This window comes from Scyliorhinus torazame, chromosome 1, assembly GCF_047496885.1.
Source record: "Scyliorhinus torazame isolate Kashiwa2021f chromosome 1, sScyTor2.1, whole genome shotgun sequence".
Taxonomy (NCBI): domain Eukaryota; kingdom Metazoa; phylum Chordata; class Chondrichthyes; order Carcharhiniformes; family Scyliorhinidae; genus Scyliorhinus; species Scyliorhinus torazame.
The window spans coordinates 22,187,837-22,205,207 of NC_092707.1; the positions used below are offsets into that span (position 1 = coordinate 22,187,837).

The following is a 17,371-nucleotide window of genomic DNA, read 5'->3' on the forward strand; positions in this document are numbered from 1 at the left end:
TGCAAGTGGTTCATCCGTTCATTTGGACAGTCAATTCCCATCAGATGCAAGAGCTCAAAATAGGGCCTGTCAGTGAGAAGAGTGCAGACTGTTTACTCGTGGCTGTGTCGATGGTACATAACCTGGGCCACGCTGAGTTACTGGGTTCTTCGCATGAACTCACCAGTCACACTCTGGTGGATGGTAACAACACACAATAGAATTATAGAAGAATCATGAGGGGAGAAGGAGGCCATTTGGCCCATCGAGTCTGCACCAACCCTCAGAAACAGCACAATAACCGAGGCCCACTCCCCTGCCCCATAAAATAATAATAACCTTCATTAGTGTCACAAGTAGGCTTACGTCAACACTGCAATGAAGTTACTGTAAAAAAAACCCTAGCCGCCACACTCCAGCCCCTGTTCGGGTACACAGAGGGAGAATTCAGAATGTCCAGATTACCTAACAGCACGTCTTTCGAGACTTGTGGGAGGAAACCGGAGCCCCCGGAGGAAACCCACGCAGACGCGGGGAGAACGTGCAGACTCCGCACAGACAGTCACCCAAGCCGGGAATCGAACCTGGGACCCTGGAGCTGTGAGGTGGCATTGCTAACCACTGTGCCACCGTGCCGCCCAATACTATGAACGTTACGCCAGAGATCTAAGTAGTTTACTTGGGAATCATTAGGGGCAGTACATAAGGCCATGTTGCCAGATCCAACAGTAGTGGTGGTTGGGGGTGGTGGAAAATCCATTTATGCGGTCCAAATGAAATGGGGCTGCACCCCGGCAGTGGCAATCGAGCTGCTGCCCATAAGAGAGGTCCAGCCCAAAGAGCTGATCAGAGGTCAGCCAGCTCAGCAGCCTCAACAATGCCACTGGGAGTGGCACCACATCTGGGGCTACACCGATGGCAATGCTCCTTCATAACCAGGTACATGGGGCGAGATATTCTTAGCCCGGGGCCGGGCCGGAGAATACCCGCGACCGGTGCGAACCGCGCCATGCCACACCGACATGCGATTCTCCGCAGACCGGAGAATCGGCGGCGCTGGCGCCGACGTGGTTGGCGCGGCGCCGGTCGGGGGTCGCAATACGCGGCTGGGCCGCCGACTCTCGGCCATCGCGAAAACGCTGAGTCCCGCCGGCGCCGTCACACATGCTCTCATCCAGCGGGAAGTCGGCGTGTAAGAGTCGGGGGGGGCGGCCTGTGGGGCGGGAGGGGGGTCTGACCCCGGGGGGGCCCTCCGATCGGCGGGCCGGCCTCTCTGGCTGGGGGCCTCCTTTCCTACGCGCCGGCCCCTGTCGCCCTGCGCCATGTTGCGTCGGGGCCGGTGCGTTGAAGGAAGGCACTGCGATGTGCGCGTTGCCGCCGGAGCCACTGCGCACGCGCGGATCCCGCGGCGCCCAGTTCGCACTGGGATCAGCAGCTGGAGCGGCGCGAACCACTCCAGTGCCGTGCTGGCCCCCTGTAGGGGCCAGAATTAGTCGTTGGGTCGGCCCGTTCACGGCGTCGTAAAACGGCGTGGACACTCTGCCACGGGGTTAGAGAATCCCGCCCACGGCGTCAGGGCTGCAGTGAAGGTCGAGGGTCGTCACGGGCTGGCAGTGCTGTCGCTGTGGGAGCAGCAATTGCAGCCGGGTACTCCTCGCTGGGCCATAGAGTGTCCAAAAAGGAGGCCCGCCCTCCCTCCCTACTCCACCCCCGAGGCTTGGCAGGGTTCATCCTACAGTCTCATGTAGCGCAGGGTCTCCCCCCCCCCCCCCCCCCACCCTCCCCCACACCCAGTAAAGAAAGGAAGAAGAATTGGCTACTTAAGTGGGCTCTGCACAGAGGGTGTTCTCCTATGAATCTTACAGTATAGAAGCAGGCCATTTAGCCCATTGGCTGTGCTGTCTCTTTGAAAGGGTTATCCAGTTGTGTTAACCCTCACGAAGACCATGGGGGATCACTTATTGATCTCCCCGTGAGTTTCGTAGACTATGAGTGGGTGAAGGCCCGCCCAGCTGGTCTCCTCAGCGAGACCTTTAAATGTAGCTCCCGGATCCGGGCTGGAAGTCCCCGATAGTCTTGTCTGAAAAGTTTGTTTTATGTGTTGTGGTAGCGGCTGTGCATTCAGTTTAAAACAAACCAGTTTGGCCTTTTACCCCGCGCACCCTGGAATTGTTACATCAGTTAAGTCCCACTGTCCCTGCTCTTTCTCCACACCTTTGCAAACCTTCCCTTGCCTATTTCTTTTGAACGATGCTATTAAATCTGCTCCCACACCCTCTCGGGCAGCACATTCCAGCTCCTAACTGAGTAACTCTCAGCAAAAAAACAGCAGCCACCCCTCTGGTTCTTCTGCCCCTTCCTCTAAATTCCTGACCTGTGACGACTGACCTACCCGCCAGCGGAAAAATGCTCCTCTTCCTTACTCTTATCAAAATCGTGCGCGCTTTTGAATCCCGCTCCTTTTCACCTTCTCTGCCCTACGGAGAACCATTCCAATTTCTTCGCATAACTGAAGTTCCTGGCAGCAGGGTGGCGCAGTGGGTTAGCCCTGCTGCCTCACGCCGTCGAGGTCCCAGGTTCGATCCCGGCTCTGGGTCACTGTCCGTGTGGAGTTTGCACATTCTCCCCGTGTTTGCGTGGGTTTCGCCCACACAACCCAAAGATGTGCAGGGTAGGTGGATTGAACACTCTAAATTGCCCCTTAATGGAAAAAAATGAATTGGGTAACTCTAAAACAAATGTTTAAATATAACTGAAGTTCCTCATCCCTGGTACCGGTCCAGTAAACCAATCCTGCACAGATGGCTGAACAGGACACGATGACAAACATCAACAAATTCCTCCTCCTCCTGCTGACTTAGAAACAATTTCATTCCAGTAATTCGAGGCTGGTTTAGCACAGTGGACTAAATGGCTGTCTTGTAATGCAGCGCGGGTTCAATTGCCGTACCGGCCTCCCCGAACAGGCGCAGGAATGTGGCGTCTTGGGGCTTTTCACAGTAACTTCATTGAAGCCCACTTGTGACAATAAGCGATTATTATTATGTGGGTGGAAAATGAACCAATTTCCTATCTTGCAAGTCGCACTGGGTGTCTTCGTTCTTTCATCCTTGTTCGTCAACTCTTAATTGGCGCCCTTCATATTGCGTTGTCTGGTGGCTGTTACCTTTAGAGACTCCACATTCTGATTCTATTGTGCAGGTACTCCTCTGGACGTGTCTTTTTTTACACATCAGGAATGAACTGAAGCAAGATCTTTTAATGTTTGAATGCTCCATTAAGCAAAGAGTGCATTTCAACGCCATATATAGTGAAGAGGAATTTTCATCTTCGAGGTAATTTGAGAGGGGGAAGGAGATCCAGCCTGTCCCACTCAGCTTGGGAAACCTCATAGCAGTTCTCTGCAGTGGGACGTCTCACCAAGCTTGGCACCATGATCAGCTCGCGGTGTCACATCCGGATTTGCGCCGCAGCCTCCGAGACGCAGTGAACGAACACTACCCCGAACGCCAATGCAATCTTGGGATTCTATTATGTAATGGCACAGCTGTTCAACAGAGGGAGCAATCCAGGGCAGTAAGACTGTTATTGTACGGGGAGACACAAGAGTTAGGCTCGAATCACAGAATCATAGAATTTACAGTGCAGAAGGAGGCCATTCAGCCCATCGAGTCTGCATCGTCTCTTGGAAAGGGCATCATGCTTGAATCTATCCTAAGGGCATCGATTCTAAACTTCGGGCAAGAGGGTGAAACTCGCAATATTTGCCCGGCCAGCGCCTCTCCTGATTTAAATAATAATAGTAACAACTTATTGTCACAAGTAGGCTTCAATGAAGTTACTGTGAAAAGCCCCGAGTCACCACATGTTTGGGGAGGCCGGTAGGGGAATTGAACCCGTGCTGCTAGCATTGTTCTGCATTACAAGCCAGCTGTGTAGCCCACTGTGCTAAACCAGCCCCTATTTATGGTTTCATGGAGGACCGTTTACATTATCCTCTAAAGTAAGAGTTACCCAGCAGCACCGGACCAAACTTACTGAAACAAAGCAAATAAGATAATGATTTTTAAATTTCATACAGAATCGAATTGCACATGAATGTGCAACAAGAACTCGCATTCGTCTTTAATGGCGTAAAATTTCCCAAGGTGCTTCTTCGGACTCTGAACAAAACAAATCTTGAAACTGAGTCACATAAGGAGACATTTAGGACAGGCAATCAAAGGCTGGTCAAAAAGAAGGAGGTCTTAAGGAGCATCTTAAAGGAGGAGGGAGAGACCGGGATTGGTAGCGGGGTGGCTTACGCTAACACTGCAATGAAGTTACTGAGAAAAGCCCCTAGCCGCCACTTTCCGGCGCCTGTTCGGGTACACTGAGGGCGAATTCAGAATTCCCCGCAGGGCTGGAGGAGTTTGCAGAGATGGGGCGGGGCAAGGCCTCGGAGGGATTTGAAAAACGAAGATGAGACTTTTAAACCGAGGCCTCAACATTGACTCAATAATGGCCGCTCAAAAAAAAAAGGCGTGAGATCTCAGTGTTTGAATAACTGAAGCAGGGCCGGGGAAATGCGACCAGATGAAAATGAGGAACCCCAGTGGATTTGAAACAAGGCCGCAGGTATTTTTAGAAATGGAATAAGGCCACTAGGCCCCTAAGCAGCTGTCTTTTAGGTTAACTAACTCCATTTATGACTCCTCGTCATAAATCTCAATTCATTCTTTCTGTAGATTCAGTGCACAGTGTAAATGTGTCTGACGATGTGGAGTAAAAGGCTCTGAGCTGGTTCTTTCCCTCAACATTTCCCAAGCAACATGGCTCGACTTACGAATTACTGTCACTTGTTTCAAAATTATGGCAGAACATGAACTGAAGGGTTTAAATGACCTATAATATACACTTGAGTCTGGTGTATAACAAGGGCCACACTTTAAATGATCCGTGAGCATTGCAATAATCTGTCAGGTTTCCTGATGAGCGTGGTTAATCAAAAACACTATACCATGGTCCACTTAAATTGATTGGCTCCTTGAGTCAATCAAAAAAAAAACACTTCATCACCATCCACTTATCGTGATTGGCTCAAACTACCCAGGGATCTGCGTTTCCAAAAGCACTCTTTCTTCGCCATAAATTTAATCTCTCTCAAAATTTTACTTCATCCTTCGACCCACTGTGACCCACGCCACAGAGGTTTCTGGAACATATACTGAACATGCTCCTCTGAGCCGCCGGCTTCAGGGGTTTTATTGGGTGTTGAGGTGGGGGGTGTGGCTCGCAGATCGATTGCCGACAGAGTTGGAATTGGGCAGTCGGCCCGTGACTCGGATGGTGGTGCTTCCGTCTCCTGAGTCAGGAATCTCACTCCACAGGCTTGAGCGCGCAACCTAGGCCGGCGCTTGCAGCATCTTACTGAGGGGGTGCTACGCGGTCAGAGGTGCTGCCTTCTGGAAGAGATGCTAGACCAAGGCCCTGTCTTCCCCGAGGTCCTGTCTCGCCCTGGGATACAGTTCAACATGGAAATCATCACACTCTGTCATCTTGCTACAGCATTCTGCACTATCATCAGTTGACCAGTCTTCAGGATAGAAAGTGAAGCTTCAATCTCAGCATATCCCACTCAGAGAACAATGGGATAGGCTCTCTGCTTGGATTTTCTGCTCATTTGCTTCGATCGAGAGAGATAAAATGAGCTGTCGACTCATAATAATAATAAGCTTTATTATAATAATAACAATCTTTATTGTCACAAGTCGGCTTACATTAATACTGCAATGGAGCTACCGTGAAAAGACCCTAGTCCCCACATTCCAAAGCCTGTTCGGGTACACCGAGGGAAAATTCCGAATTTCCAATCCACCCAGCAACACGTCTTTCAAGACTTGTGGGAGCAAACCGGAGCACCCGGAGGAAACCCACGCAGGCACGGGGAGAACGTGCATATTCTGCACAGACAGTGACCCAAGCCGGGAATCGATCCTGGGACCCTGGCGCTGTGAAGCGATAGTGCTAACCACTGTTCTGCCGTGCCGCCCATTGCACACAGTACTCCAGCTGTGGCCTCACCAAACTTCTATACAACTCCAACACAATCTCCCTGCTTTAGTGATCGATGACTTGATTGATAAAGGCAAGTGTCCCTTATGCCTTTTTCACCACCCTATTCACCTGCCCTTCTGCCTTCAGAGATCTATGAACAAACACGCTCAGGTCCCTTTGTTCCTCAGAACTTCCCAGTGTCAGGCCATTCATTGAATGTGTCCTTGTGTTGTGGGGGCGAAACCCACGCAAACACGGGGCTAAATCGCTGGCTTTTAAAGCAGACCAAGGCAGGCCAGCAGCGCGGTTCAATTCCCGTACCAGCCTCCCCGAACAGGCGCCGGAATGTGGCGACGAGGGGCTTTTCACAGTAACTTCATTTGAAGACTACTTTTGACAATAAGCGGTTTTCATTTCATTTCATTTTCATGTGCAGGGTGGGTGGATTGGCCACGCTAAATTGCCCCTTAAATGGAAAAAATGAATTGGGTACTCTAAAATTTTTTGTTTAAAGAAATTGACATTGCACAAATATAAAATTAGTTTTCCAGGGCCAGAGAGGCTGTTCAAGAGTAATTACCACTTAGTACACTGCTATAAACTGTGTTGAACCTCATTAGAAAGGCATAATATTTTGGCCGGTTTGTAACAGATATTACCTCCCGTGGGACTTTAACGGGGCTCCCTGCAAAGGAGCAGGGAACCACTGACAAAGGCAACTGGCGCTCCGCGTTTGACTGCGCATGTACAGGCTCCAAGAGTTGTTGTCGGTTTCAGTGACAGTGAACGCTGATGGTTCGATTACGGCTGAAAAATAATGGCCATTAGAGTTTGCAGTTAAAGAAAAACAAACAGAAATCTAAGGCAGTTTAGCATTGTCCTAGTTACCTTCTCAGTACAGAAATCCACACACTTATCTATGGACATGTTCAGCAAGACGTTGCCTGCCGGCAAGGCCAGGGAGATATTATCAGGCCTTTTAAAGCATCCTCGGAACACAGCACTCCCATCTGTAATCAGAAATCAAAGGGGCAAATGAATGGTGAGTAATATGTGCCGCTCTCCGCCACACTGTGCTGCACTCTCAGTATTGAATACACATTATCCCTTTTGCATTGTGCAGTTTGACGGATGGCCCTTACAGCAGAAACAGCATAAGTCATCTGCAAAATTAAAGAATGCTGCCAAGAGCATTGGAACGCATGAAAGATGGATTTCTGCAAGAGAAGTCAAAGAGCTGGGTGTCTTCCAGTGGGCCCTGTGCATGCTCTTCCCCCGCACTTCAGATTTAGATAAGTGATTATGATTAAAGCTGAAATGCAACAATCGCCTTTTTTTTTAAACGACACTTTATTCAACGTCAAGATGGCGCACATGGCGAAAATTCTTGACATTAGCTTGTTTTTTTTTCCACGCATATGCTCGTGCTTTTCCGTCATTTATATTATGCTGGAAATGGTATTTGACAGCATGGGCAAGTTGCAGAGCGGCCCCCTGCTTAGCATTATTGATTCTTGACTGGTTACATTCTTATGAAGCACAGGCAAGTGAGGAAAAAGCCAAGTCGAAGAATTATGGAGTGACAGTTTCTGCTGCACTCAAAATTTTTTAAATGTAGTTTGTTTTCCCAGACACGCATTCGGCAAGTCAGCATTTTCAGTCAGCTCGAACTTTATCGGAGGCATCAGGGAACTTTTCACTTGCAAATAGGCTTGGTGCTGGTGGGATGGGAGGAGGAGGGGGGCGCGGAGGAGATGATGGTGTGGAGCTGGGTAGGGTGTGGGTGTGGAGGGACAAAGGGCTCAGTGATTTGTGGGGAAGCGCTCCTGTATTACCTGGCCCACAAGAAGTGCTGGAAAGCCTTTTACCGCCCTCTCTGAGGTCATGCAATACGCATTAGCTATGAGGAGCAGGTGAATAAACTTGGTTTGTTCTCACTGGAACGACGGAGGTTGAGGGGTGAGCTGATAGAGGTCTACAAAATTATGAGGGGCATAGACAGAGTGAATAGTCAGAGGCTTTTCCCCGTGGTAGAGGGGTCAATTACTAAGGGGCATAGGTTTAAGGTGCGAGGGGCAAGGTTTAGAGGAGATGTACGAGGTAAGTTTTTTACACAGAGGGCAGTGGGTGCCTGGAACTCGCTGCCGGAGGAGGTGATGGAAGCAGGGACGATAATGACGTTTAAGGGGCATCTTGACAAATACATGAATAGGATGGGAATAGAGGGACACGGACCCCGGAAGTGTAGATGATTTTAGTTTAGACGGACAGCATGGTCGACACGGGCTTGGAGGGCCGAAGGGCCTGTTCCTGTGCTGTACTTTTCTTTGTTCTTTGTTCATTTAATACATGTGCCAGTCTTCCTGAGGCCTGGGAAACACGGCTGGCCGTGGTTCAAATCGCAAAGCTGATTAAACCCGAGGCCCGTGGCCTCATTAACACGTTTAGAGTAATAGCTCGCCTCTTGTCAGCGGGTTCGGCTGCCTGCCCCTTGCAAAGTCAATGACGTCTGGAGGCCGGAGAGTTGGAACCTGAGTTCCGATGAGCTTGGAATGTTTTCCCACTTAACTCCCACCAGCCTGCAGCCAAGCCCATCCACCCACCCCGGTATAAAACTCACCCCCCACCCCCCTTCCAATTTCCCCGCCGTAAAAAAAGCGGTTAAATTCCTCACATTTCCTCATTATCTGCCGCCCACTAACAGAATGGCTGGCTGTAAAATAACTGAACGTGACTCCATCTGTGGGAATGGGAAAGGAAATGCACACAACAAATCGCAATGCTCTTGTACTAATGATTCTTTAACAGTGCTCACCCAGTTAATGAGCCACTTAGCCCAGATAAATGACAAGAGGTTCCATAACCCAGCTATGGATATTGCTGCTGAATGCTATGTTCATAAAGCCTGTTATTCCCACATCCAGCAGTAAACACGGATGATGGATCAATGGGAGGATCGGATCCTGCGCCGTCAGCTCCACTGCCACCACTCATGGTGACCCAAAACAACATCTTGCATTTACACTGCACCTTAAATGTAGTCAAACGTCCCATAAAGTAGCAGGCCCGACAACCAGGGACTTACACAAGAACCCTGAAAGCAGCTGCAAAGACTGCACACGCTCACTGCCAAAGCTTTGGTCACATGCCTGAGCCCAGACCTGTCCTTGCCCGATACCTCCGCTTTCGAAAAGATTAATTTTCAGGGTTGGGGGGGAGGGGGAGGGGGGGGGGGGGGGGTGTTCCTCCTGATCCAGAAGGAAACCTTCAGCACAAACATCCTTGACACCCCAAGATAAAGGTTCAAACGGCCATTTTCTTGGAATTCCCACACATACCATCAAGCAAAGTTATGGGGCAGGATTCTCCGACCCCCCCCGCCGGGTCAGAGAATCACCGGGGGATGGCGTGTATTCCGCCCCCGCCGGCTGCCGAATTCTCTGGCGCCGGGGATTTGGCGGGGCCGAGAATCTTGACGCGCAGGGCGGTAGCCGCTGACAGCGGCCCCCCCGGCGATTCTCCGGCCCGCGATGGGCCGAGTGGCCGCCCGTTATCGGCGGGTCCCGCCGGCTTATGTTACGACAGGTACTCACCGGTGGGACCTGGCTCCACAGGCAGCCTCCAGGGTCCTCGGGGTGGCGCGGGGGGATCTGGCCCCGGGGGGTGCCCCTACGGTGGCCTGGCCCGCGATCGGGACCCACCGATCCGCAGGCGGGCCTGTGCCGTGGGGGTACTCTATTCCTCCGCGCCGGCTGGTGTACCGGTCCGCGATGGCCGACGCAGAGATGAACCACCCCTGCGCATGCGCTGGGATGATGCCAACACACGCTGGCGCTCCCGCGCATGCACCGGCTGGCGGAGGCCCTTCGGCGCCGGTCGGCGCAGCGCCAAGCCCCTTCCGCGCCAGCTGGCGCGGCGCAAACCACTCTGGCGCCGGCCTAGCCCCTGAAGGTGCGGAGGATTCCAAAACTTCGGGGTAGCCCGGCGCCGGAGTGGTTCACGCCACTCCTTCCCGCCGGAGTTCCCCACCCCACCGGTTTCCGAAGAATCCCGCCCATGCTGTTTGGGAACACATGGCGTACCCGACGTCACCCACAATATTACAGACCTGCCCCATTGACACCCTCATTTCACAAATCCCCTGGGCAAAGATATTTCAGCCTGCAGTTGCTGACAACTTTAATGGCGTATCTAGGGGCAAAGATCGTTACGATGGTGCAGAGATTCCAGGAAATTCTGTGACTAAGTCAGTCATTATGCGTGGCATGTGATCATTTCCCGGGGCTTCGCAAAATTCTGCGGACACTTTTGCCCAAAACATTCATCAATAATTACTGCAGCTCGCACCTCAACCCTGCACCACCCCGACCACCATTAAAATCAATGTAGTGTGGATCACGGCTGGATGTCCGGGGAGGGGTCACAGAGCAATAAGTCACGCCATTCCTGCCGTGGTCCCAATCGTGGGAGAAGCGCCCAACAGCCACTACTGGCTATTACATTGAGAATGGCGGCTGCTGCCACTTTTTAAATGAAAATAAATTAGGTTGTGTCATGCCTTCCGGTTGGAAGTGGCAGCAGAAGCAGGTCACGCATGTACACATTGGACCATAAGACACAGGAGCGGAAGTAAGGCCATTCGACCCATCGAGTCCACTCCACCATTCAATCATGGCTGATTTCAACTGCATTTACCCGCTCTCTCTCCATAGCCCTTAATTCCTCGAGAAATCAAGAATTTATCACCTTCTGTCTTAAAGTCACTCAATGTCCCGGCCTCCACCGCCCTCTGTGGCAATGAATTCCACAGACCCACCACTCTCTGGCTGAAGAAATTTCTCCTCATCTCTGTTCGAAAGTGACTCCCTTTTATTCTAAGGCTGTGCCCCCGGGTCCTAGTCTCCCCTGCTAATGGAAACAACTTCCCTACATCCACCCTATCTAAGCCATTCATTATCTTGTAAGTTTCTATTAGATCACCCCTCACCTCCTAAACTCCAATGAATATAATCCCACGATCCTCAGACGTTCATCGTATGTTAGGTCTACCATTCCTGGGATCATCTGTGTGAATCTCCGCTGGACCCGCTCCAGTGCCAGTATGTCCTTCCTGAGGTGTGGGGCCTAAAATTGCTCATAGTATTCTAAATGGGGCCTAACTAGTGCTTTATAAAGCTTCAGAAGCACATCCCTGCTTTTATATTCCAAGCCTCTTGAGATAAATGACAATATTGCATTTGCTTTCTTAATTACGGACTCAACCTGCAAGTTTACCTTTAGAGAATCCTGGACTAGGACTCCCAAGTCCCTTTGCACTTCAGCATTATGAATTTTGTCACCGTTTAGAAAATAGTCCATGCCTCTCTTCTTTTTTCCAAAGTGCAAGACCTCGCACTTGCCCACGTTGAATTTCATCAGCCATTTCTTGGACCACTCTCCTAAACTGTCTAAATCTTTCTGCAGCCTCCACACCTCCTCAATACTACCTGCCCCTCCACCTAACTTTGTATTATCGGCAAACTTAGCCAGAATGCCCCCAGTCCCGTCATCTAGATTGTTAATATATAAAGAGAACATATGTGGCCCCAACACTGAACCCTGCGGGACACCACTCGTCACCGGTTGCCATTCCGAAAAAGAACCTTTTATCCCAACTCTCTGCCTTCTGCCTGACAGCCAATCATCAATCCATGTTAGTACCTTGCCTCAGGGTTGTTCAGGGTAGCCGAATCTTCCAAAAACTCACTCAGTCTTTTTTTTCCTCTCTCCAAGGGTGTAGTCTTCATCATGGCCACTTCAGACCATTTTCAGTGCGTGTCATGGAACATAGAACATTACAGCGCAGTACAGGCCCTTCGGCCCTCGATGTTGCGCCGACCTGTGAAACCACTCTAAAGCCCATCTACACTATTCCCTTATCTCCATATATCTATCCAATGACCATTTGAATGCCCTTAGTGTTGGCGAGTCCACTACTGTTGCAGGCAAGGCATTCCACGCCCTTACTACTCTCTGAGTCAAGAACCTACCTCTGACATCTGTCCTATATCTATCTCCCCTCAATTTAAAGCTATGTCCCCTCGTGCTGGACATCAGCATCCGAGGAAAAAGGCTCTCACTGTCCACCCTATCTAATCCTCTGATCGTCTTGTATGCCTCAATTAAGTCACCTCTTAACCTTCTTCTCTCTAACGAAAACAGCCTCACGTCCCTCAGCCTTCCCTCATAAGATCTTAGACCATAAGACCATAAGATCACATGACATCAAGTGCCCTCTATGCACGTGCTTTTTGCATCAAATCACGGAGCAGAGTTGCTTCTATTTTCCAGCTGCTGGCAAGAAGTCTGTGAAGATGGATCATTTTCTTAAAAGCAAGAGACGGCCAAAGATTCCTGTAGGCAGTGTACCTACTGAATAGGATCTCACAACTGAATCTGCTGGAGAGAGCTGCTCAGGAGAATCCAGGGCAGGACAGAGCAGTGTTAATCTTAGCTCTGTACAGAGCTCCAGGGCCTACAAAGTAGAAACTTATCTCAGGCCAAAGCAGTATAAAGGTGATTTATTGAAGTATGGTTTTGTCAATTGTGCCAATGCAAATAAGGATGCCGAGCCCATCAGCTGGATTCGCCTTCGGCGGGATCCTCCGTTTCGTCAGCAGTGCAATCACGCCCGCGGACTTCCCGATGACAATGAGAAACCCCAATGGCCGGCTGCCGGAACGCAGGTCCCGCTGCCGGCGGGGCACACGGCACCAGTAAACGGATGCAGCAAGACAGAGAATTCCGCCCCATGTGTGTTATATGCAGGGAAGTACTGACAAATGAGAGGAGAAGTTTCAGATTTTGCAAGAGAAATGGCCTGTGAAAAATTCCTTTTGAGATTGAGTCCCCAGAGTCAGTTAATAACTTATAGCTGACTCCTAACGAAAAGACTACACTGCTGTAGCTAATACCACATTAAAAACATGCCAAAAGCTGATGAAGCTGTCTGCATTCTGGAGTAGCATCTCCCAGGAGTATCCAGTGCTGAGTAAAACAAGTTTTTGTTGTTTTTAGCCCTTCACGATGACCGACATGTGCAAGGTTGGATTTTCCGTTTGCATTAAGATGAAGACAGCATAATGGAACTGCCTGAAGTCTGTACCTGATATGCACATTCCCCTCTCATCTTTTGAACCTGATTCGAGTGAGATCGTGAGGATCAAGCAGGCTCCACTTTCGCTTCATAGGTAAGCGGACATGGCCTGCGCCGCAAAAGGTGGCCAGCTGGGAAAAGTGGGTCCCGGGAAAAAGTGTTTGAAAAACATTACTGTCGACAACTTAAATACCTTTTGCCCAATTTGTAATGACCATTTTAAAATGTCTGCAATGTTTCTTTGACTATCTTAAAGCAGCTCAGAGTGCAAAATGATGTAGAAAACCTGAATATTATTGCACTGTGCGTGATGGCCGCCTTGAAATGTTTGCAATGTTCTTTCAGGTATTTTACGAATAAAGTATATTTTTGCAAATGAAAATATTTGGCTAAGATCAAGCGTAGGTTCAAGCATGAGGTCAAGTAGGATGCCTGTTCATGTTCTGGTATGTCTCTTTTGTGGGGATTCAATTTGAATTTGAATTTTTTTTTGCAGCAAACAAGGAAATGGATTAAAGGTTTGCTCCATCCACTCTGTGCATTGGCTTTGTAACTCTGAGAAAGGTATAGCATTGAAAATAAATAAATATTGACTAGGATATCAGGGATAATGCCCCTGCTCATCTTCAGAATAGTGCTGTGGGATCTTTCACATCCTCCCAAGATGAGTAGATGGGGGCACCTTGTTCAAAGGACAGCACCTCAGTCGGTGCAGCACTGCCTCAGTGCAATCCCATAATGTCAGACTGCATCTCCTGCTCAAGTCTCCGAAATAGGGCTGCGAACCCACAATCTGCTAACTCAAGGGGGAATAATGCCGCCCACTGAGGCACCGCTAATCGAGTAAGTGTTTGGGAATGACAGGCGTGTTCTGATTTCTCCCTCCCCCTGACAGGTATGTTCATATTTATAGAACTCATCTCTCGGCCAAACTGAAAGAGATAAAACCTGTTAGTTATACGAGTTCAGGCGTTCTAAATAGTTAATAGGCAATCCCTTTCAGAGAGAATTACTAGGGGAGCAAATAGAAAAATGCCGTACCTCCCCTATAGGAGAGGCTCTTCTGAGTTTGGGAAATGTGGAGGAGTTTCACTTTGAATCTAAAGGTGCAATATCTAACCGGAACCTGGCCATATTTGATGCCAACACTGGGAGCGTTTGGGTGAGGTGGGGGGGCGGGGGAAGGGGGCGAAACTTAGGGTAATATAATTTGGACCTTGCGCAATAATGCATGGTAGCACATTAGCACTGTTGCTTCACAGCGCCAGGGACCGGGTTTGATTTCCGGCTTGGGTCACTGTCTGTGCGTGGGTTTCCTCCGGGTGCTCCGGTTTCCTCCCACAAGTCCCGAAAGATGTGCTTGTTAGGTGAATTGGACGTTCTGAATTCTCCTTCAGTGTACCTGAATAGGTGCCGGAGTGTGGTGACTAGGGGATTTTCACAGTAACTTCATTGCAGTGTGAGTGTAAGCCTACTTGTGACACTAATAAAGATTATTATTATGCTAAAACAGGCGACAGTGACTTGCCACCCTGCTCAACATCTCTCCCAATTCCAATCTTCCAGTGGGAATGAAAATCAGGAGAGATGACTCTATGAGGAAAGGTTTAGAGGGATATGGAACAAATGCAGGAAAATGGGGTTAATTCAGATGAGCTTTTTAGCTGGCATGGAGCGGTTTGGTCCGAAGGGCCTGTCTGTCTACAGCAGATTCTCTGATTCTATGTATAATCAGCTCCATCTCGAAGATCCAATGCAGGATGGTCACCAAAAAGGCTACTTGGAAACCCGACTTCCTGTCTCGAAGAAAAAAACACAATTTGCATTGGAGGATGTCCTTGATTTGACATGTGGAACTATTGGCATCAAAAACAAAGTATTTTTACTATCTCGAGTCTTCAGCAGCTGTTTCCCGAACATTATTGAAATGTTTTCCCTATTCCTGTGAGCCATTCTATAATAATATTCTGTAAATTAATTGAAGGAGCTGATCGTGTCATTCTGGTGACTGAGTGAATAAATGCTAATGTGCGCCTCAGAGGAGAAGCAAATTACTGAAAATGATGCATTAAATAACAATCATTACAATCTACTTTAACTAAGGTATTCAAAATTAAATTACATTCCAGTTAGACAGTGTCATGCAAACAAATTAACATGTGCAATACTTTACACTAAGATTCATATGAGGCCAGCGTTGGTTGATTAAATTTTTGAAGATGTGGGGTGGCTCGGGCAGCACAGCGCTTGGTTGGATTTGCTTTCAATTTATTCCGCGACCTCTGCCTGTGGGTCCCACTCGTGCCTCAGAGTCTGCATGGTACGGTTCCCACTCTTTGGGGAAATCATTTTGCCTGACACTCGAGGGAGTGTCGCATTGTTGGAGGTGCTCCCTTTTGGATATAATGTCAAAACTCTCTCAACTGGATGCAAGAGATCTTATGGGATCATTCTGATGAAAGGCTGGAGAGCTCCCCCTGGTGTCCAGGCCAATATTCATCCCTCAACCAACCTTGCTGTGCGCAAATTGGCTGCCACGCTACAGCAATGACTACACTTCAGGAAGCAGTTCTTTGGCTATAATGTGTTCTGAGACATCCTGAACTGGTGAAAGATGCTCTATAGGTATACACTATACATTCTTTTGGTTGGCCATCTTCCCTATGATAATAATATAATCTTTATTATTGTCATAAGTAGGCTTACATTAACACTGCAATGACATTACTGGGAAAATTCCTATCGCCACATTCCGGCGCCTGTTCGGACACACAGAGGGAGAATTCGGAATGTCCAATTCACCCTAACAAGCGCGTCTTTCAGGACTTGTGGGAGGAAGCCGGAGCACCCGGAGGAAATCCAGGCAGACACGAGGAGAATGTGCAGACTCCGCACGGGCAGTGACGCACGCTGGTAATCAAATCTGGGACCCTGGCGCTGTGAGGCAACAGTGCTAACCAGTGTGCTACCGTTACGCCTGATGCTTTCCTTCAGTTTGTGGCTATGAGCTGGGCTCTGGAGACCTTCAATCGATATTAGTTCCTTCAGCCTCATCTTCTTCTACGATCTACAGATGCTTCCAAGTCCAGTGTGGCAGCAGCCACTGTCTGCTTCTTGATTCACTCCAATCTCCCTCCCTTTTCTTAAACATCGGTCCTATTCCACACAGGCGACGGTCACTCATTTCTGAATGTACAAGAGGGCAATATTCTGGCAGAGGGGAATTCTGACATCTCCTCATCAATCTCAGCTGACTGAGGGGCTAATTCCTCTGAAGGACGTTGTTCGGTGTCCGCACTGCAGGCCGAAAATCTCATTCAGTGAAAGGATCAGAACCAGGGGCTGGTTTAGCACAGTGGGCTAAACAGCTGGCTTGTAATGCAAGCTTGTGACAATAAGCTATTATTATTATAATTGGGAAGGCAGATTGAAAAATTAGCGACAAATAGACAAGAATGCCCGTTTCCATTTTCCAGTGATGGATCCTAATTTTCAATCTACCCTCCATTAGTTGAGGGCCTAAGCAGGGAGCGTTACCTCACAAAATATACCCCTCTTAACTTTTTGGCTATCGAGGTACGCTAGCCTACTGGCTATGATACTGGGGTAGCAATCCAGAGACCTCGGCCAAGGGTCTTGATGTGAGGGTTCAAGTCCCTTGGGTGGGATTCTCCGGTCCCCCAGGTGCGTGTTCCTCGGCCGCACGCCGTATGCTCATGGCGGGATTCTCTACCCCCGCCGCTTATCAATTGGATTTCCCACTGAGGCCACTCCATGTCGCCGGGTAACCCACGGGTAGGGATGTGCTGCCGCCGGGAACATAGAATCCCAATGGCCGGAGCATTCCTGCTTTTACTTCAACAAAGGTATTTAAAACATTTTTTAAATTCCTCCTGGGATGTGGGCGTCGCAAGCTAGGCCAGCATTTATTGGCCATCCCTAATTGCTCTTAAGGGACAGTTAAGAGTCAACCACATTTAATCGGTCTGGAGTCACACGTAGGCCAGACCAGCTAAGGATGTCAGATTTCCTTCCCTAAAGGACATTAGTGAACCAGATGGGTTTTAAGACAATCGGCAATGGTTTCATGGTCTTCATTTTAATTCCAGATTTTTTTGATTGAGTTCAAATTTCATCGTCTGCGGTGGTGGGATTTGAACCTGGGTCTCCAGAGCATTACTCTGGGTCTCTGGTTTACTAGTCCAGTGACAATATCACCCC

General features: G+C 49.2%; 1 protein-coding gene across 1 annotated transcript in view; it reads right to left on the reverse strand.

Annotated features, from left to right (window-relative positions):
• Nucleotides 1-17,371, reverse strand: part of wscd2 (WSC domain containing 2) — a 351,702-nt gene that overhangs the window by 110,811 nt on the left and 223,520 nt on the right. Inside the window, exon 4 of the mRNA XM_072475405.1 lies at nt 6,904-7,025. Within this exon, the coding sequence (XP_072331506.1) occupies nt 6,904-7,025 (122 nt within the window). The remainder of the gene's footprint in view (nt 1-6,903; nt 7,026-17,371) is intronic.